The sequence below is a fragment of the Pipistrellus hanaki genome (assembly GCF_964339955.1).
Source record: "Pipistrellus hanaki genome assembly, chromosome: 4".
NCBI lineage: Eukaryota > Metazoa > Chordata > Mammalia > Chiroptera > Vespertilionidae > Pipistrellus > Pipistrellus hanaki.
Genome location: NC_140506.1, coordinates 7000915 through 7023073, shown reverse-complemented (window position 1 = coordinate 7023073; position 22159 = coordinate 7000915). Strand labels below are relative to the sequence as shown.

The 22159-nt window shown below is 47.3% G+C and overlaps 1 protein-coding gene and 1 pseudogene across 2 annotated transcripts; both read right to left on the bottom strand.

The window, feature by feature from the left end:
* Window positions 1–621: 621 nt before the first annotated feature.
* Window positions 622–11613, bottom strand: PTGER4 (prostaglandin E receptor 4). Its single transcript, XM_084882587.1, has 3 exons — window positions 11473–11613; window positions 10083–11005; window positions 622–2565 (listed from the first exon to the last, which is right to left on the bottom strand). Exons 2-3 carry the CDS (start codon window positions 10971–10973, stop codon window positions 1981–1983), a joined length of 1476 nt encoding a protein of 491 aa, XP_084738713.1. The 5' UTR covers window positions 10974–11005; window positions 11473–11613; the 3' UTR covers window positions 622–1980.
* Window positions 11614–19489: 7876 nt separating this feature from the next.
* On the bottom strand, window positions 19490–20012 carry LOC311621064 (large ribosomal subunit protein bL20m-like; annotated as a pseudogene). The gene has a single exon. The product of its transcript is annotated as a large ribosomal subunit protein bL20m-like (transcript).
* Between the last annotated feature and the right edge of the window lie 2147 nt (window positions 20013–22159).

Sequence of the window (22159 nt, the reverse complement as noted above, 5' to 3'; positions counted from 1 at the left end):
TTATGTTCAGATATATATATATATATATATATATGTTCTAATATATATATACACTCAATATATATATATTAGAGGCCCAGTGCATGAATTTGTGCATGGGTGGGGTCTGGCCAACCTGGCCAGGGGGAGGGGACATGGGCGGTTGATCAAATTCCTGGTCGAGGGGACAATTTGCAGATTAGCCTTTTATTATATAGGATATACATTGAGTGGCCAGATTATTATGCGTTCAGAAATCATAATAATTGGCCACTCAGTGTATATGTCTATTCTTAAGCCAGTAACACACTGTCTTGATTACTAGCTTCAAAATTGTAGCCTTTAAAAAATCAGTTTTTTCCCCCCAATATTGTCCCATATCCTCATTTTGTTTACTTAATTTTGTTCATTAGGTACCACATATTAGTAAGATCATATGGTATTTTTCTTTCTCTGACTGGCTTATTTCACTTAGCATAATACACTCCAGGCCCATCTATGTGGTCCCAAAGTGTAAGATTTCCTTCTTTTCTGCAGCTGTGTAGTATTCCATTGTGAAAATGTACCACAGCCTTTCTATACAGTTATCTGCTGATGGGCACTTTTTGTCTATAAAAAAAAATCACACTGTTCTCTCCAAAACCGAGGAACTCAAGAGTGTATTTATTTATTATAATCTCCAAAATAATTTCAGTTGGTACAACTGCTTCATATCACTGTCAGGCTCAGAATTTAATTACAACCAGGCAATTCACAAAAACACTTGTAAGCAACAGAACATGCTTAATATTTCTTTGAGAAGGTTTTCTTCACATGTGTACAGCATTACAGGGCGTGACACAAAACTGATGGAAGGTGACCTCACGTGCCCATCTGGTTAGATGATCTGGTTGGACTTCCGACATCTGTGAAAGGTTACTTTAACCAATCCTTTCACGTCGCAGAGTAAAAGTCACTATGGTGCATGCAGTCTGTCTTCCTCTTAGATTTTCAAGGATGTTCTAGATCATTCCTTAGGAGAGAGAAACTATACACAATTTCAGGGGAAAACAAGCTGCTTAGGCATTTTATATTGTACACTTCCAACTATGAGTTGTTAATGACTTTTTAAAATTTTATGTCACATTTTTAAAGTACCAGTTTGTGGGGACAAAAGTAGAAAATACTGGCCAGTATGTTAGGTTCTCCAGAAATCACAGATTTCTGGATAAATTTGTGTAGCCAGCACTAAACATTTCTCACCATGAAGTACACATAGGTCGGGAAGGAACTTTAATAGTTTGGACTGTAATTTTCATGTCTTAAAATAGTATTTTTCTTTATTCTTTTAATAGTACTCTTCCTTTTAAAAAAATCTTTCTTTTAAAATAAATCTATATCCATTTTACAGGTATCAGTTTCACTATGAATTTTCAACACCTCAGCCTGAACTTATTTATGAAAATAAAAATCTAGCATCTATAACTTCAGCTTGTTATACTGGGGAGGCGAGGGGTTAACCATACACTTATACCTTGTATTGACAATAAACCTTCTCACAGAGAAGAAAATACTTTAAATACCTCAAATCATATTTACAACGATAAAATTCACATTTCATGCTTTAGTGAGACACTTCAATCATCCCTAAGGTAGATAGTCCTCCTAGTTCATGGACGGCAGCCCTTCCAGCCCCGCCTGCTGTGTAACGCTCCGCTCCTCATGTTCTGAAAAGACCAAACCTTGGCTGTCTTCCTGTGAAGCAGGGCACTGAGGGTGGATCTCAATCAGGTTCTGACCCAAACCCACCCCTACAGATGGGGACCAAGGAGTTCAGGCCTCAGGAGCCATGGGAGTCGGCTTGATTGATTGAAAGGTGCTCAAAACCCAGATGCTCCTCTTGGGAGTCCCGGGACAAAGACAGCCCCTTCCGAGCCCAGCCCAGCAAATGCTTCACCGCGCATCAGTTGCACAGGGTTTTGTGAGCTTCCAGACACAGGGCTGTGCTCCTTCCCTCAGCTCCTATATGCACTTCTCGGATAAGTTCAGTGTCTCATTGGGGAATGTGACCTGCAGGGAGCTGGCCTTGGGGGCAGGCCCAGCACCGCCCCCAACCTCGTCCACCAGTAAGACGCTCTCGGAGTCCTGGCCCTGCGAGGAGTCCGAGGTCTCTGATATCCGCAAAGTCCTCAGGGAGGTGGTGTCTGCTTGGGGCAGGCTCATGCCGGGCACCCCCGGCAGCAGGTTCCTGCCCGCCGGGCCCGTGTCGCCGGGGTCTGGCATGTACAGGAGAGTCTGGGACGTGCTGCTGATCTCCTTCAGCTCCCGGGACAGGAAGGAGCGCGAGTGGCCGGACAGGGCGGAGGATGTCCGTCTGCTGTCTGAGCAGTGCTGCCCCGAGGTGTCCCTGCCGGACCCGCCGATGCGGCAGAAGAGGCATTTGATCTTCTCCATGGCTTTGCTGAGCACTGTCTTCCGCAGGAGGATGTAGATCCAGGGGTCCAGGATGGGGTTCACAGAGGCGATGCGGATGGCCTGCAGGTCTGGGTTTTTGCTGACCTCTCGCACTAAGGTCGGCTGATACAACTGGTTGATGAACACTCGCACCTGCACAAACGAGACGGCTACGATCAGATTTTGGTTTTGCTCAACCGGGGAAATGTTTGCTGCAGTGTTTAATTTAGCAACATTAGGTAGCTGGCCTCTTTTCTGGTAACAAGTGCCAAAGAAAGAGCAGCATAAGCGTCAGAAAAACCACTCGGTGTGCAATTACAGTTATGTTTCGAGTTAGTGTAACTTTATGTTTGTAGCATGCCTTTCCTAGATCAAAGATGTCCTATAAGAATGCAATATGTGAACAGGGAACAGTGCATCAAGTTCCCTTGGAAAGCATTTTATTAACTTCATTTCTGAGTGCTTTTAAGGTTTGGTAATTCTATGAAGTATGTTTTTTAAAATTTTATTGATTTTAGAGAAGCAGAGAAGGTAGAGTGTGTATGTGTGTGCGTGGGAGAGAGAGGTTTGTTGTTCCACTTATTTATGCATTCATTGGTTGACTCCTGCATGTGCCCTGACAGGACTGAACCTGAAATTTTAGGATCCCACATCCTTGGTGTATTGGGAAGATGCTCTAATCAACTGAGCCACCTGGCCAGGGCAAGAATATATATTTTCCTCCAATAGCCTTTTATTTTCCTTATTCCAGCTGCCATTTATATTTAAGTGAAACTCATTTTGTAAGTTAACTAACCATCTATTCATCACAGACAGCCCAGAGATCCCTGTAGTTTAGAGTCTAGAAAGAATACGGTTAATGGTTGAGCCAATGTCCGAATCTGCTGTCATCCAGAATGACCAGAGAGGTTTTTTTTGTTTGTTTGTTTTGTTTTCAGTCATAATAAACTCTTCCTCTAAAAACCCGTTCCAGTCTTTCCCTAACTGCATTTCTCACCTGGATTATTGTGTCAGCCACGAAACTAAAGTTCCCACCACCAAAAGCTCTCCTCTCGGATTCATCCTCCAAACTGCCACCAGAGGATTATTTCTGAAATGCAGAGCTGACCATGCTACTCAGCTCCCTGCTGCTTTCCAACTCTGTGTTGCTCTACAACTCTGCTCAATGGCCTTGCCCCGAATGCCAATCAGAATTTTGCCTTTGTGCCTACCCAGCGTTGGAGCTGGTAAGTAGCCAAGAGCTAAAAGAACACTCTGGACACACCAGGAGGGGTGACAGGTCATTCTAGTGCAGACTGAGCTGTTTAAGGGGAGAAGCACATGGGCCAGCCCACATACCCACAGGCCAGGTCTGGCTTAAGTGAGAGGAACACAAGGAGACCCTAACAACCTGCCTGCTATTTTGGAGTCTTATTTTTGGCAGTTAGAAAACTTCGCTCTTACTATAACCATTTACTTACTCACCTTTTTGGGGGTAATTTTAATTCCAGGATGTAAAATTCTTTCTGATAAAGGACACAGTTTTATGGGACAAAGCCGCTTGGTTTCTTCCCACCACAGTCTATTGAGGATCTCAGCGGTGTCTGGACACAGATTCACCCCCCTTACATCTACGGGCCTCTTCTCGGATGAAATGTTGCTGAGATCTAGAGGTTTTGAGGAAGTTATCCAGGTCCCTACTCTGTTGGTGGCCAACTCTGTTTTGGGCCCCAGGTCTCCAGATGACTGACCTCCATGTTGCTTTTCCTGTTCTACCAGGCTGGCTGGCTTTCTGTTTAACAATTATTCCCAGCAATGGAGCTATTGCTAAAAAGAATGAGGTTTACATTTTACTCATATCATACACTATTGTTCCTAAAAAGAAAAGAAATGATGGATTAAATCAGGGCCACTCTGGGTGTACAGTACACACTCCAGGAAAAAGCAAGACCTGTGGCAGGGTTTATAGAATTTGAGACTCGCAGCCTCTAGGTGGCAGTGTTGTTCCACTTGGGACTTTTTGGTCCCACAGAACATTCCTAGGTAGTATTTTGCCCCGCCAACTCTCAAGACTTTTCAGAGCAGAATTTTGGTGAAGTCTGCATTTAGCATTTCTGATATTTTTAACATTTCAATGTTTTGTTTCTAGTTGCTTCTCCCACTACAACCTCAGAGAAACCATGGTTACTAATGAAAGGCGGTTTAAATGGATATAGGAGGAATGACAGTTTTGACTACTGTAGGAGAAATGAAAGGAAGCTCTATTATTTATTTTAATAGGAGAAAAGATATGCACATTTATTAATATTTTTATATGCACAAGCATTCATTAAAAAGTAAAAGAAGCTTATATATCCTTTTTAACAAAGAAAAGAGGGTTTGGGCTTCCAGAGAGGTCAGTGCGGGGAAGGGGATATATGGGGGACTAATGGAAGAGAAGAGGTTTTTTAAGGAAGGTTTATGCAGGCTCATCTTGGTGTGGCTCTGTCTCCCGTGATAAGGGTCACTCTGCTCACCCTGGTCCTAGGAGGGAGGGGGAATCTATGCCACCTTCACCAAGGGAAATTCATGCCATGCTTTTAGTTAGATAAGGGCAGGAAACTAAGGAAGCCCAATTTTAGAGTTCCATTGGGGGGTGGGGAAGCTTACAATTAACACAAGGCACTGAACTTGGTCCTTTAACATTGTTTCAGTAAGGGGGAGTTGCCAGAGTGGGAAAAAATAAGTAGAAAAAGCAAAATGCCAAATTCAGGTAAGAATATTCTCAAAAGTCGGTTATTATTTTAGAAGACAAAGGAGTTTGCCTTTGCAGCATGCTCTCAATGAGACTGACTTGAAGTACAAAAAAAACCCAAAAAAACAAAAAAAAATACACACAAACTCCATGCACTCATGACACTTGAAAATTACAGCAATGTCTGCCTCACTTTTAAGGCTGCTACTTGATTTGATCTTCCCAAAGGGGGAAACCCCAAATTAAGATGGGAATCTCCACAGCAATGTCACGTGGGTAGGTAGGTGAAAGCATTTTTCTGGAATTTTCTCTCATCAGGACATATACGTAACACAAATAAACATGTCCAGGCAGTGTTCAGTGTTGGAAGAGTGTGCTGCTGATAAAAACAGAACCTCTGAGTCAGGAGGGAAAAACACCATAAAAAAAATTTCACCTAATACAAACATACATAATCTCTTGCAACTTTACAAGTTAGCCTATTTTTTATGTAGCTGCAGATTTGCTCATGTAGTTTATTGTTAGTATTGGCATGTGTTACAATATTCTCAACTTCCTGAAGATGACTACAGTTTAGGGTGAAGAAGAAAATATGACACATGCAATGGAATTTGTGACTACAGCAAAGTTATGAGGAGGCTGTTTGCTATAGAGGTCAATGCCTGAGCATTGGAATCAAGCAAACCTCTATTCTGGCTCTGCTCCTTCTAATTTATGTACAATTTATGAAAGCACTTAGTAAAAATGGCTAACAGTCCAGCTGGTGTGGCTCGGTGGTTGAGCATTGACCCACAAACCAGGTGAACACCAGTTCAATTCCTGGTCAAGGTACATGCCCAGGATCTAGGCTCAATCCCTAGTTGGGGGCAAGCAGGAGGCAGCTGATGGATGTTTCTCATTGATATTTCTCTCTCTCTTATCCTTCTCTAAATCAATAAAAAATATTAAAAATGGCTAACATCTATCTGTTGGCTCTTCTCACTCTTTTGGTAACTCATATGTAGAAGCTTGGCCACTGTGGAGTCTATCAGTAATTTGAAAACTGCAGCTTAGATGTAGCTTTTGGTACAGCTAAAGACATGGTATCAAAAACATGTACTTCCTGTTTAAGAAGAACCTGCTGGCAGGGGATGTCTAATTGAAAAAGAATGCTCAAGTCTTGATGGAACCGACTTTTAGTCATCAATTGTCAAGGTAGAAATGCTTCCCAATAAAGGAGAAGCTCCCATAGGGGGACCTGTGCATGCGTCTTGCTTGTTTGTGCCAGGCACATGGAAGGAATGTCGCGTGTGTGCTCAGCCATCCTGCCCTGTGAAGAGCCCCTGATGGATACAGCTGTTAGAGAAATCATTACCTTTTCTGTTTTTAGTGACAAAACCCCACTTTACATAAAGAATAGTGAGAAGAGTTCTTGCCTGGGTGGCTGGAGCTCAGTTCCCCGTCCCTCTGGGTCACTGACTGGCCACAGCCTGCCTGCAGGCAGATTGCTTACTCCTTCAGGCAGGCTCTACCCCGACAATTTATTTCTGCTCTGGGGAAACTAAATCTTGTAGATGTTCAATTAAAAACGGCCTGGGCAGGCAGCACCGTGTGGTGGGGAGAGCATGAGAGGAGGACTCACCCACCACCACCCAGTTAGCTGGGTAATAATGCAAATTCTTAGTGTGTGGTTGAGGAAACAGGTGCAGAGAGAGTGAACATGTTGGCTAGCCCCGAATTCTCAGAGCTTTTGTCAACGAGATGCCAGATGCAGAAATATTTTTGTTACTCTGCAGACTTCAAGATACAAGTCCTGGGTCTGCAATGTGAGGCTATAACTAAACAACTGCTTTTAGGAATTGCTATTAGAAAAACAAAAACAAAACATAGCTCAATTTTTTTGAAAAAAAAACACATGCACACACACACATACAAAAAAACAAAACACAACAACCCTAAATTCTTTCAGTTTCTGCTGTAACTATACCCAAATCTATGGCTTTTTTGGACCAAGAGATGGGAATTCTACTCAAGTGAAATCCCAGTAGGTGTTTTATGACTCTACTTCCTGTTTGCCTAAGGGAAGCAAGTGTATCTCTCTATGTAGTTCCCATCTGCCCAGATAATCAGAAACACTCAAGGACACTTTTCCTACAGACCTAAGTTTCAGGCAGAAGATGAACCAAATTGGCCATGCCACCCCTAACAGATGAACACCTACTACTTCAGAGTAAGAAGAACATACAAGGAACCGTAAACAAACACACAGTGCCCGCGTGGGGAAGATGCCTCTCCCAATCCTACGGCGTCACTGTTTAGTTCTGAGGCAGAGATTGGATTGTAACTGTTACTTTAAGGGCAAACTTAGGCACTGGGGTTAACCCAGCTGCGCATTCACACTGGACCTTAGGAGGCTGTCTTGCATATTTCTAAAGAATACAATCCCTTTTACTCTTTCACGTCTTCAGCTTCTCCTGTGTTTCAAAAAGCCAGAGGCTGGTTGACAAAAAGCATCTTCCTACTCTACCTTATCATTAATGTCCCTTGGAGGTGCACTCACACCTGCAGGTGGCTGATTGTGACTCAGGAAAACCTCCCAAGTTTAGCACACTTCCTCATTGCCACACTAACATCCCCACCTCCCTCACATTCCCAACCCGAGCTCCACTTGGGAGCCACACTTCTGTTGGATAACAAATTAATATTTACTTTGCATCCTGGACTCTCTATTAACCGCCCTCTGAGAGCTACCTGGCTGCTGCTTCCCTTTCCCCCAAAACTTGGCTTTGCAGCGGCTGTGCCAAGCTCCCTGTAATTTCAAGCAAACGGTGTGAGTGCTAAGAGCCTTTCCAGAGCTTTTCAGTATTTTGTTTTTTGTTGTTGTTTTTTGTCTTTTTTTTTTGAGGGGTTTGATTTTTCCTCAAATAGGATTAGCAACTTGATAAAGTTAAAAAGATGCTTCATTTGTTTTTCTTTGCAACTGAAGATAGGTCCGCCTGCTTTAAATGTCAGAGAAACACACACACACACACACACGCACACACACACACACACAAACAAAAAAACAAAACAAAAACAAGAAAGTTGCAAACAGAAGCCAAAGAAGACTGTAGCTGTGGATAAGTTTCCCTTTGAATTCTTCCAATAATTGAAAGCTGTGGGTGGGTGGGCAGTATGCATGTCATTTTTGAGTATCATTAATTTACAATTAAACTGACTGTGAAATTCGATTTTCAGAGTGAAATTACTTAATACCTACTCCCCCTTAATGACTTTCTATGGAGTGGACAGGATTCATCACCTAAAATGTGGTTAATTTGCAAACCACGAGTAGAGTGCCTGTAATTTCTTGCCTCTGGCCTCTCCAGTAGTTTCAAAGGTTATGTAATAAAACGCCCTGCATCTCAGGGCCGAGTCTGCGCCTTCAGCTGGACGGAAGCACTCCACCTGAGACTGCAGCCATCGGTGGCTTGACAGGCCCGCCCCAACCACAGCACAGTTACAAAGCAAAGTCCGCCCAGGCTCTAGTGCTCTGTTCCTGCCAGTGGGTCCTCTAAGTGCCTAGCTCAGGGAAGGTTCTGCAAAACATCAGGCAGTGCTAAGAGCTGCGTGGCTCTTCCCAAACCTCCCTTTCCTCGGAGTGGCCGCTGCGCACACCGAAATACATTTATGTGGCTCAGGCGAGACTGAACTCCCTGTTATGTCGGGTCCTGGAACGGTTTACAGGCCCCTTTGGCCAATGATATTTACTTCTGTTTATACAAACTGGCAAGGAGCTACTACCGTGCGCTGGCTCTCCGCCGCCTCCGAGTTCCTTCCATCTACAGTCACTTTTATGAGAGCGATACCATTTTACATTCAATATTCCCGGGCAGTTTTAGGAAGGGAAGAAAGGAATGATACATCTATTTGCTCTTGCTCCCAATCAGCAGAGGAAAGAGAGGTCATCTCCTCCTGAGTTTTAGGCATTAAGTGCTTTGACAGATGAGGAAACTCAGAAGCGGTTGCTTTTAAGGGGAGCTCTAGGTGAAGCATGTATGTCTGCCCGCGGGTTTCCGGTGCATTCCACTTTAACGGCGCACAAAGTAGAGGAGAGCTAGGTAGGGCTTCAACATTTCTGCTACTAATAACATTTTAAAAAGTTAACCCCGAGGCCATTTTAAAGAAGGCGATGCCCTAAAAACGAAGCCTGTGGAAACGCAAACACACACTGGCAGGAAGGCCAACACGAGAAGCGTCTGGGAGGGCAGGGCTCGGGGTCCCCAGTACTCAAGCACCTTTTCCCTAGGCTGGTCCCGCACCTCTCCCAGTGGTTGAAAATTCAAACCCAGCACCCATGGCCCTCAGCCTGCCCGTAAGAACCCTGCTTTCCTGGCAGGAGAGAACACCGGACACAGCCCGCGCAGCACCTGTCCCCCGCGCACCCAGATGCCCCCCAGGCCCTGCGGGTAGAGCCGTGGCGTTCTCAATTAGAGCAAGCAAGCCACTTCCCTGTCACCTGAGCGAGTTGGGTTACACCAAAAGGCATTCGCCTTCCAGCCCTGAAATCCTACAGGGCCTCCCCCCAAAATCCTACCCAAACCAACACCCCCTCAATCCCACTGCTCTAAGGAACGGTGCGCACGGAGCCCAGCGCCCCTGAGGTTTCGGGTTCTGCTGTTCTCAGTCACCCCACAGCGGTTTCCCCTCCGCGTCTGGCTGAGAGGCGGGGGTTCCGGGAAGGCTGGAAGCCAATGTCAGGCAGCTGCGGGTAGGGGCTGGGGTAGGGGCTGTCCCGGGGGAGAAAGCGGGCCAGGCTTTCCGGATGCACCTGCTACAGCAGCATCTCCTTAGGGGCGCTGCTGCCCCAAGGGAGGGCGGCCGCTCTGAGAGCCGAGCGCGGGGTCCCAGCCGACCTGGAGGGGCCCTGCCTGCAGCCCGGGAGGGAAAGGAAGGGGTGGGAGGGAAGAAGGGAGGGAGGCGGCCCCGGGAGACTCACCACGAGCGGGATGGAGCAGATGAGCACCACCAGCGAGGTGGCGATGAGCAGGATGACCATCTGGATCTCGGCGCCCGCGATGCGGCGGAAGCTGCGGCGGCGGCGGACGTCGTGGAGGCGCGGCAGGGCGGGCGAGGCGGCGGCCGGGGACCCCCGGCGGGCGGCGGAGGCCGAGGAGGAGGAGGAGGCGAAGGCGAAGGCGCCCACCGCGTGGTGCTGCTCGGCGCCCAGCGAGGTGCGGCGCACGAACTGGCGGTGCATGCGGAGCAGCGCGCCGCACACCAGCACGTTGCAGAGCACGGTGGCGAGGATGAGGAAGGAGCTGAAGCCCGCGTACATGTAGGAGAAGGCGGCGTGCGCCGTCACGTTGGTGGTCCAGTCGATGAAGCACCAGGTGTCCGGGTACTGCAGGCGCGAGCTGCCCAGGCCCATGCCGGGCAGCGCGCAGAAGAGCACGTTGGACGCGTAGACGGCGAGCAGCGTGAGGCCGGCCAGCCGCTGGTCCACGTAGTGGCTGTAGAAGTACGCGTGGTTGATGGCCAGGTAGCGCTCGATGCTCATGGCGCAGATGATGCTGAGGCCCGACAGGCCGAAGAAGAGCAGGATGAAGGTGCTGTACTCGCACAGCGCCGCGCCGCCCGGCCACTCGCCCCGCACGTACGTGGCGATGGTCACCGGGCTCACCAGCAGCGTGCCCAGCAGGTCGGTGACGGCCAGCCCGCACACCAGCGTGTAGAAGGTGGTCTCCTTCTGCTCCTTGCGCGACTTGCACAGCACCACGATGGCCACCAGGTTGCCCACCACGCCGAAGATGAACATCACCGCCGGGATGGTCACCGGGCTGCTGGGGGGCCTGACTGGGAAGGAGGCGTTGGCCGCGGGCGCGGACATGGTGGTGGCGACCGGGAAGGGCGAGGCTGGGTCTGGGGAGGGGAGGAGAGACGGGAGCGGTGAGATGGAAATCGCCCCCAGCAAAGGGGGGCCGATCTGCACCCCAGAAACCGAACGCAGAGGAGGCGGAGGACTCGATCCCACTTTGTGGACCGTAGCCACTTGCCCACCGCGGCTCCCCACCTCTCCCGGCTCCCGATGCGCCCCGCCGGCCGCCCCACTCCACGCGCGTTAATATGTGTAAGTGGGTACAGCCATTCTCTCCGCTCCCCTCTACCCCCCCCCCCCCCCCGCCCCAACTCAACTCCACTCCACCGCCTAGACGATTAAGGCCCATCTCGAGGGAAAAGCGGTTCGCTCTAAGTCCCCACCCGTTCGGAGTCGATAACATTCTCATTGAAAATAGGAAAGACAATTGGGAGCGCGCGCTCCCCTCCCGGGCTCCGCTCTAGGGGCTCCCGCCCCCGCTCTCTGCCCAGTGCCCCCAACCCCGTCTCACCTGTGGGGGCCGCGGAGGTGCCCAGAGTCAAGCCTCAGATGCGCCGGACAGGCCTCCAAACCCGTCCTCCGCCTCGCCCCGCGCGATGGGGAGCCTGAGCCGCGCTCCCCGCTCAGAGCCGGGTCCCCGGCGGCCGCCCAGGGTCTGGAGCTGGGGTCAGGGTGGGCAGCTTTCAGAGACCTGGGAGCCGGCAGGGCCGGGGGGTGGGCCTGTGAAGCCGGCTCTGGGGTGTCGTCCCTTCGCGGATGCTCCGAGCCTGGCGGAGCCCCTGGGCGGATGACGGCCCGCGGTGCGCGGCCGCGCGCAGGTGGCACGGAGCCCCCGGCCCGGCTCGGCCGCCCTCCTCCGCGGTTCCGGGCACGCGGGCGGCTATCGGGGCTGGCGGCTGTCGCTGGGGCCGCCGCTGGCTCCCTGGGGGCGGCGTGGGGTCCTCTGGGCCGGAGGCGCTGCCCTGGGGCCGCGCATCTTCTTCCTCCCGGGCCGCCGCGTCCCGCGCTCCGCGGTGCCCTCCCAGCCGTCTGTGCACAAACTTTTCCCGGGCGGCGAGTTCCCCTGCGGGGGCGGGGCCTAGGCTCGGGGCGGGGCCACGGCGCGCGGCCCGGGCGCCCATTGGCCGGAGGGGCGGGCGGGGCGGGGCCGGCGGGCGGGGCTCGGGCTGTGCGGTCCCCGGCGCCGCGTGGGGACGCTGTCCGTGGGGGCGCTGTCCGTGGGGGCGCTGTCCGTGGGGGCGCTGTCCGTGGGGGCGCTGTCCGTGGCTTCCCCTGGTCGCCGGGGCGGGAAGGTCGCGGAGTCAGTTCCCGCGCCTCGGGCCGATGGTGCGGGGAGTCTGGGGAGCCGGGCGCGCTCCCGGGCACCCTCGTGGCCCCTCTGGACGGAGCATCCAGGGGACCGGGCATCCAGGGGGCCGGGCATCCAGGGGGCCGGGCATCCAGGGGGCCGGGCATCCAGGGGGCCGGCGCTGAAACCAGCATTTTGAACGCACTGCCTCGCGCTCCAGGGAGGTCGCATCCTCCGGTCGCTGAGGTGTGCGGTCCAGGCTCTGGGACTCTCCCAGGCGCGGCTCCGGGTTGGAAGTAGGGTGCGCGCCACGGCCCGCCAGGGCAGGTGGGCCCGGCTTGGGTGGGGGAACCACGAGGTCCTCCTCTGGTCGTGATTGGGGTTGGTGGCAGTTCGCAGGCTGGAGGTGCGCTCCGAAGGGCAGCCCCCGGGGGGAAAAAAAGGGGGGGGGGGAGCGGAGAGAGAGAGAGAGCTCCCCCAGAGCAGGGGGCAGCGCCCAGCAGCTCGGAGAGAGGTGGCCCGCGGGCGCCACGTGGGAGAGGAGAGAGCGTGGGAGGACTGCTGTCTGGCCACGGAGACCTTTACCTTTCTCCTCCCCTGGGCACTCCGCCCTGCGGGAGCGGTTAGCCTGAGCGTGGGCCTTTGCCCTGCTATATGCACCTCAGAGGCTATGCCAGGAGTCCTTGGGCAGGCTGAGGCAGGGCGAGGCAGGCATGGGAAGTCTGAGAGTAAAGGAATTCTCCAGTCATTACCTCCAAAATCAACTCTTGGAAAAGCCAAACCTGCTCTACCTTGTTCTTTGGAAGTATAGTTTGATTTCTTTTACGGTGAAAACAGTTTTTCTGTATACTCATCATTCACGTCTCCCTACTCTATTTCCTAAATTCAGAACTGAAAACTAAAAAAAAACCAAAAACCCCAAAACAAACAAACAAACAAAAAAAATAGATTGTGAAACTTTATGCTGTGATTATAACCGTTTCATCATTAAAAAAAAACAAAAACACAAAAACATAAAGTGAGACTATGTGGGCCTTCACAGAACTTAAATTCCTAGAAAAACCTCTTTCCTTGTGCCCCTTATGCATTTTAACATACTGCGTTTCCTCACAGAGTTAGTGAGTAACTCTATCCTTTTATATGATAAGCAGGCACGGAGTCCTTAGGTGTTATTTTATGAATGAACAAACCTAAGTCTTTCCGGTTCTCCAGTTATTCTCAAACGGCACAGTAACAACCGAGCAACGTACACAAAGAGGGCATTTCAGGCTTCAACGTCAGGGCATGAACCGTCTAGACCACATGTGTCAAACACACGGCCCGCGGGCCAAATCCAGCCCGCCAGGCCTTGCAATGTGGCCCGCACCGCGCTGTCATCACTGCACTCCGCTGTCAGTTTATGACATTGTCAGTTTATGACTGTTCAGTAAACCATTCGGCCCGCGATTTAGGCTGGATTTTAGATTTTGGCCCCTTCTCTGATTGAGTTCGACACCCCTAGTCTAGACTTACACGGACTGTGGAAGGCACCACTTGGATGTATTCCTACAGCACCATTCTGTTTACACTATTTCCTCACGAATAGCAGGGATTCAAAACCGGAAACACTTGTTATCCCATAAAAAGAGTTGATGGCTATGGGTCCATTTCTGAGAGACCTCGCTTAGTCACCGCCCGGTCGCTTCTGCTGCCCATGCTTCCTTTGAGCAGGAACCTAGCTGATTGTGTCAGTGCTGAAAGCGCATCAACCCTAGAAATAGGAAATGGCACCTGCTTCCTCCATCCTGCTCTAACCACGTTGCATCACTGTCACCCTGTCGGTGGCTGTCAGTCAGCATGTGAAGGGGAGGTGGGAAGTCCCGCCTCTTCCACTTTCGGCTGATTAAAGCATCTTTCCATCTGAAGTTCCAAAAATGGAAAACAGTTAAGACTGGTACATGTTAATTTTTCATAGTAGAGAATATTAAATATAAAAATGTAGGCACAAGGCAGAGATGATTACCTAGTAATCACAGATAACAGATATTACAGGTTTGTAGCACGTCATTGATAACTTGGGCTTGTTATCAATGGAGTTGTTTTTCTTTCGAGTCCTTAAAAGTTTATTTTTTACAGCAGCTTTAGGAAGATGAAAATAAATAAGAATCCAGGACTAAAAAAATATAATGAGGTTTACCTGTATCCTCTGTTGGTGCATGATTCTTTAAAAAAAAAATATATATATATATTTTATTGATTTTTTTTTTTTTTTTTACAGAGAGGAAGGGAGAGAGTTAAAAACATCAAACAGCTGCCTCCTGTACACCCCCCACTGGGGATATGCCCACAACCAAGGTACATGCCCTTAACTGGAATCAAACCCGAGACCTTTCAGTCCACAGACCGACGCTCTATCCACTGAGCCAAACCGGTTAGGGCTGGTGCAGTTTAGCCATCAGAAGTAGAAAATGATTTGGGAAACAAATCATTCTTAATTTGAAAAACTGGAACAGTACAGTTCTATTTCCCATACACTCTGCCAGGAGCCCGCATTGCAAAATGAAGAATTGTCATGTGTAGGTGGACACTTTTTGTTACTATTTGTGTATTTTCAATGAAGAGATTTGTATTTTAGACATTGTTTTCTATCCTCCCCTGCAGTTTCTGCCTGAATCCCCTTTCTATGCAATGGGAGACCTTGGCTCAGCTCTTTAGAACTGTCTTGAATTCCTCTCTGGTTTGAACTAGTGCAAGAACGGCCTGCCTGACCAGTTCCATTCCCTCTCTGGGCTAATTATTTGAGTACTCTTTTGAGTAAACACCAGAAGGTGAGAACCCAAAAGCGAAGTCAGCCTGGGGCTGCCAGCCACCTCCCCTTTGACTCTGGCGATGAATTGTCCGTGGGTCCTGGGTCGAAGGAATGGGTAAGAAAGGGGATACTTGCTGGAGGAAGGCAGTGACATTAATCAGATCTGGCCTGAGCCCCTTAGGAGGCCAGAGCTGGCCAGGTCTGTCTTAGAGCATTTCTGTAGCACTGGCGTTCATGGAGCAAAGCCTGTGCAAACTGTGTTTGCTCTCTGTCTTCCATGACAGGCCATGCAGATACTCAAAACAGAATGAAAAAGGCATCTATCTGGTACAAATAACACAGCGGCCTTGGCCGCCTTTGCCTTCCCCGTGCTCACCCAGGTGGTTCGGTGGATAACAAATATGCCAGGCACTGGCCCTGGGCATGGAAAGCGGTTCTGGGTGGTGTTTGTGGTCCCGATGACCGCCCTCCCATGGGAGTGGTGCATGTCAAATGTGTGGTCTCCAAATAATTTTCTGAGCATGAAATTTATGCTGAGTCTAGTGCGTGGATTGGTTACACACACACATACACACACATACACACACACACACACACACACACACACACGTCGGTACTGGGATGGACTCCCAACATCTTCATGTGGTGGTGAATTGCTGCTGGGGAGGCTGGTTGCGACCAAATGATTGCTTCCGGCTGCCTCCTTCTCCTCCAAGGGATGGCTTTCTTCCCTTCGATTCTTCCCCCCTTTTTGCTCCACATAAATATTTTCCCTGCCCACCCCTTGTAGATGGAGCTAATGAGCAAAGAAAGGGGATTGTCCACTGGTTGTTGCTCATTTTGGAAGATACAGTGGAGAGATAAAGCCTTACGAGTTCAGGTGTCTCATCTACAGGATGATGGACACTCTGATGATACTTCTATTTCTTCTCATCCTCCCTCCTTCCTCCCCCACTTCCTCCCAGAATTGCTGTATATTTTAGCATTTCAGCAACCACACAGAGACTCCCTGGCTGAATCAACCACGCTACCGTAATCTGTAGCTCCTTAGTCACTTTCCACAGCATTTTCACACTTGCTATGATCTTATTAGTCACCTCCTGAGGATGTTTGGCGGGTGTGATGCAGATTGTCACGTTTCACCAAAGGCTGTTTCGCTTTCTTCTGGAACCTGTGGTTGGATGTTATTGCTCACACGTCTGTGGTTCCATGTAGCCTGGTGACTGGATTCCAGCCGATGGAATAGAGGTAGAAGTGGTGTGTCCCGCGTCTAGGCCTGGTCCTTACAGACCCTCCAATCCTCAGAGGTGCTGTCTTCCTTCTTCTGCCAACAACATACAAGACCCCGGTGTATCGCAAAGCTATTAAACAGCAGGTGGCTGGTCACTGAATGCCTGCATGGAGTGGGGACCTCATTCCAACCCCAGTGGCTCTCATGGGACGATAAAGTGAGAGAGGAGCAGGCCATTGAGATCCGAGTGCTTTCCTGTTTCAGCAGTTAGCCTATGACTCACACAGCATGATTGGAATAATCTTTTCACTAATAACAACATAAGCATCGAAAAGCCATCTAACTTGCTCAAAGGCACGAGTAGGAAAACCTGCTGAAATGTATCCAATAGTTAGTCTGTGTGAGATGCTGTGCTGAATGCTTTATGCATGCGCTTTATATACCTAATTCTTACAACAAAGCTACAAGGAAGGTAATATCCTCATATTATAGATGAGCAAACTGAAGTTTATTATTTTTTAAAATACATTTTATTGTTTTTTTACAGAGAGGAAGGGAGAGGGATAGAGAGTTACAAACATCAATGAGAGAGAAACATCGATCAGCTGCCTCCTGCACACCCCCCACTGGGGATATGCCTGCAACCAAGGTACATGCCCTTGACAGAATCGAACTCGGGACCTTTCAGTCCGCAGGCTGACACTTTATCCACTGAGCCAAATCGGTCAGGGCAAAGTTTGGTTATTTTAAAAAACACAGCAGAGCCTTTGGGGATGGTGGTGCTGAGGCTCCTGCAGTAAAAATGGCTGCTGGCAGAGGCATCTTGGCCACCCTGTGCTACTGCCAGGCTTCCCATTAACTCTGTGTGACTGGCTATCCTTCCAATAAATTCCTTTTCTGCTTAAATAGACCAAACTCAGTTTCTGTTGCTTGTGAATCATAACCCCATGTAGTACAAGGAGGTTGAATGAATTACAGATCACATTGTTGACAAATGACAGGGCAAAAATTTTAATCTAGACCTGTCTGATCCCCAAATCTGTACCCCTAACTCTGAATTTCTTAACCCAACTGGAACTCCAACCATATGATCTTACACCTCTTTCTTCCTCAGTGTCATGGCCTTTGAGACAAAGACAATCTGAGTTTAAGGCCATAGTAGGTAAATTGCCATAGTGAAAAGTAGTTTTTATTAAGTTGGTTCTTTTTAAAATAATATTTTTTATTTTAGAGAGCAAGGGAGAGGGAGAGAGAGATTTAAAATTAATGATTAGAGAGAATCATTGATTGCCTGCCTCCTCAACACACACACACACACACACACACACACTGGAAATTGAGCCCACAACCCAGGCATGTGGCCTGACTGGGAATCGAACTGTGACTTCTAGGTTCATGGGTCAATGCTCAACCACTGAGCCATACCTGTCAGGCTCTAAGTTGGTTCTTTTGAAGTTTAAATAATATAATGAATACAAATAAAATGACATTTCCACATTAAAACAAATATTAGCCTATGATTATAATTATTATATACAATTATGACTCCAAAATTGACTTCTAATGATTGTATGATTAGTTGTTGGGCATAAATTGTTTAAGGGATGTTGTGATAAGTTGAGAATATATAACTTTTTAAAAAAATATATTTTATTGATTTTTCACAGAAAGAAAGGGAGAGGGATAGAGAGCTAGAAACATTGATGAGAGAGAATCATCGACCAGCTGTCTCCTGCACACCCCCCACTGGGGATGTGCCCGCAACCAATGTACATGCCCTTGACCGGAATCGAACCTGGGACCTTTCAGTCAGCACACCGATGCTCTATCCACTGAGCCAAACCGGTTTCAGCAAGAATATATAACTTTGATAGAACTTACTTTTGCCTGGGCCTAACCCAAAACATCCAAAGACTGGTTTTGTATATAATCACAAAGAGATAATTAAGGTAATTATTCAGATAATTTAGGCAGTCCCTATCCCTGTCTTTTGATGAGAAGGAAATAATTACCTTCAATGAGATGATTTCTATTGCCTACTGATACCGCTGCACTGCATTAGCTAATTGCTCAGGAGGACATTTAATATTGATTATGTAATCACTGTGTTAATTAAAGAGATATTAGTGAATTTTACCCCAGACACAGAATTCACCTGGTTCTTTTCCAGGTGATTTTTTATTTTATTTTTGAGATATTTGTAAGAAAAACTGAGACACATTTGTTTGGAAGAGATGAGTATCAATCTGTCTGGAAATAAGGAGACAATGTGATGACCATCTGCTTCCCCTTCCCCAGGACCTACTTAAAAACACCTCTCCCAGTCTGGTCTGTAGCAAAACCAAAGACTGCCCTAGCCGGTTTGGCTCAGTTGATAGAGCACCAGCCTGTGGACTGAAGGGTGCAAGGTTCAAGTCAAGGGCACATACCCAGGTTGTGGGCTTGAGCCCCAGTGTGGAATATGCAGGAGGCAGCTGATCAATTATTCTCTCTCATCATTGATGTCTTTCTCTCTCTCTCTCTCTCTCCTTTCCTCTCTGAAATAAAAATATATTTAAAAAACAAACAAACAAACAAACAAAACCAAAGACCAAAGCCACCACATCCCAATAAAAGATAAGGTAAAACCATGACTAATAATGATATATCCATCTAGCGACTCACCACCCATCACTGCACTTCTAGCAAGCAGGTGCCAAAAGCAAGAAGCAGAAAATCCATTACAATATTTCTGACATGCTTATAACCACTTAATTTAATTTTCTATTTCCTGTGAAGTAGTTTACTACTTCTGCAACTATCAAAGGGACAGATAACAACTTCTATGATGTGTCTTTGTGTTTTATTTTTTAAACTTCTTTTTAAAATATATATATATATATTTTATTGATTTTTTACAGAGAGGAAGGGAGAGGGATAGAGAGTTAGAAACATGGATGAGAGAGAACCATCAATTCAGCTGCCTCCTGCACAACCCCCACTGAGGATGTGCCTGCAACCGAGGTACATGCCCTTGACCGGAATCCAACCTGGGACCTTCCAGTCTGCAGGCTCATGCTCTATCCACTGAGCCAAACTGGTTAGAGCTGTTTTTTTGACCACCACACAAGCTTTATTGGCACAATCTACATGAGATGCTGCTGGTCCGTCCCAAGAAAGACAAACAGGCCTTTTCTCTCATACTGTTACTGAAATGCAAAGTAACACCATTGCAAGTAAACTTAACACATTTTTGGCAAATGACTCTTAGCCCCTGTTTTAATTTTGATCACATGATCATGGGGGGGGAGACACGTGACTGCAGAGGGCAGGTGTGTCAGTGTCCCCTCAGGGGTGCTGTCCTCTCTGGAAAAGATGCCTGCAGGCTCCTCCTCGTCCTCCAAGACAGCAGCAAATCCTCCCTCTCGCCTCCTTTTGGCCAAAGCAGCCAAGGACTTAAAAGTCTTCGGTGCATCCATGGCCAGATTAGCCAGCACTTTCCTGTTGAGCTCCACCTGGCACTTAATTAAATTCCCAACGAACCTGGGTAACGCAGGCCTGGGGGGCAGCTGTAACTCGATTCATCCAGAGCCTCCTCAGGATCCTCCTCTTCCGTCTCTGGGCTTCGGTGCATTTCACAAACACTCTCATCACAGCCTAGACAACCAGCCAGCCGGAGCAGCGGTTCTCCAGCACTTCCTGCCCCTACCAGGAGCGGTCTGTGACTTGGCTCCGCAGCCAGAGCTGCGTGGTGAGGAAGACCATGATGCCCAAGTGGTGTCCTGCTCTTTCTTATTTATTTATTTATTTATTTATTTATTTATTTATTTGGAATCAAACAGCATTTGTCTTAAAAAAATTCTTTATTGCAATTATTACAGATATTCCTCTTTTGTCCCCCATTGCCCCTCTCCACCCGGTTCCCACCCTGCCCCAGGCCTTCGCCACCTTATTGTCTGTGTCCGTAGGTAATGCATATATGCATATAAGGTCTTTGTTTAATCTTCCCTACCCATCACCCCCCTTCTTCAGTCTGTTCTATTTCCATGCCTCTGATTCTATTTTATTCACCAGCTTATTCTGTTCATTAGATTTCATTTGTTTTGATTTTTAGATTCTATTGTTTGTTGATAGGTATGTACTTGTTGCCATTTTGTTGTTCATATTTTTCTTTTATCTTTTTCTTCTTCTTCCTCTTTTTAAAGAATACCCTTCAACATTTCATATAATACTGGTTTGGTGGTGATGAACTCCTTTAGCTTTTTCTTGTCTGTGAAGCTCTTTATCTGACCTTCAGTTCTAAATGATAGCTTTGCTGGGTAGAGTAATCTTAGCTGTAGGTTCTTGATATGCATCACTTTGAATATTTCTTGCCACTCCCTTCTGGCATGCATAGTTTCTGTTGAGAAATCAGCTGACAGTTGTATGGGCATTTCCTTGTAGGTAACAAACTGCTCTTCTCTTGCTGCTTTTAAGATTCTCTCTTTGTCTTTAGCCCTTGGCATTTTAATTATGATGTGTCTTGCTGTGGCCCTCTTTGGGTTCCTCTTGTTTGGGGTTCTCTGTGCTTCCTTGACATGTACCGTATTTTTCGGACCATAAGACGCACCTTTTTTCCCCCAGAAGTGGGGGGAAAAAGTCCCTGCGTCTTATGGTCCAAATATAGCCTACACATATACTTTAAAAAAAAAGTTTTTTTACTTGCCCGGCTCTGTGTGGTCTCTGTGTGCTTGCCCCGCTCTAAAATGGTTCTAAATGCTGCTGTTTACTTTACAGGGTTGATTACATGTGTTTATGACTGTGATGTTGGGTTTTAATGCACATAAAATATTTTAGGACACTATTTGTTTCAGAATCTTTTTTTCTTCATTTCCCTTCTCTAAAAACTGGTGCGTCTTATGGTCCGGTGCGTCTTATGGTCCGAAAAATACGGTAAGTCTATTCTTTACCAGGTAGGGGAAGTTTTCTGTCATTTCTTCAAATAGGTTTTCAATATCTTGCTCTCTTTCTCTGGCACTCTCTTTCTCTGTGACTGTTGGTACATTGGAAGTTGTCCCAGAGGCTCCTTACACTATCTTAATATTTTTGGATTCTTTTTTCTTTTTGCTCTTTTGGTTTGGTGTTTTTGCTTCCTCATATTTCAAATTGTTGATTTGATTCTCAGAATCCTCTAGTCTACTGTTGAATCTTTGTATATTATTATTTTTAAAAAATATATATATTTTATTATTATTATTATTATTATTATATTTTTTTTTTTTTACAGAGAGAAAAGGAGAGGGATAGAGAGTCAGAAATATCAATGAGAGAGAAACATCTATCAGCCACCTCCTGCACACCGCCCCCTGGGACTGTGCCTGTAACCAAAGTACATGCCCTTGACCCGAATCGAACCTGGGGTCCTTCAGTCTGCAGGCCAACGCTCTTTCCACTGCCCAAACTAGTTAGGGCAATGTTTTTTTTTTGTTTTTTTTGTTTGTTTTTTGTTTTTTGTTTATATATATATATATCAACAAAAATTTAAAATATAAGTATTCACCAATAAGGGAATTTTAGCTAAATTATTATTTTTTTAAATTTTCATTTCCTTCCTCCCTCCCTTCCTTCTTTCCTTCCTTCCTTCCTTGCTTCCTTCCTTCCTTTCTTCCTTTACTTCTGATTTGTGATTCTGGTTTCTTGGGATATAGTTCTAGAAGTGGGATTACTGGGTCAGATGGGAGTTCCATTTTTAACTTTATGAGGAAATCCCATACTATTTTCCACAGTGGCTATACCAGTCTGCAGTGCAAGAGAGTTCCTTTTTTCTCCACATCCTTGCCAGCACATGTCGTTTGTTGATTTGTTGATGATAGCCATTCTGATAGATGTGAGATGGTATCTCATTGTTGTTTTGATTTGCATCTCTTGGATGA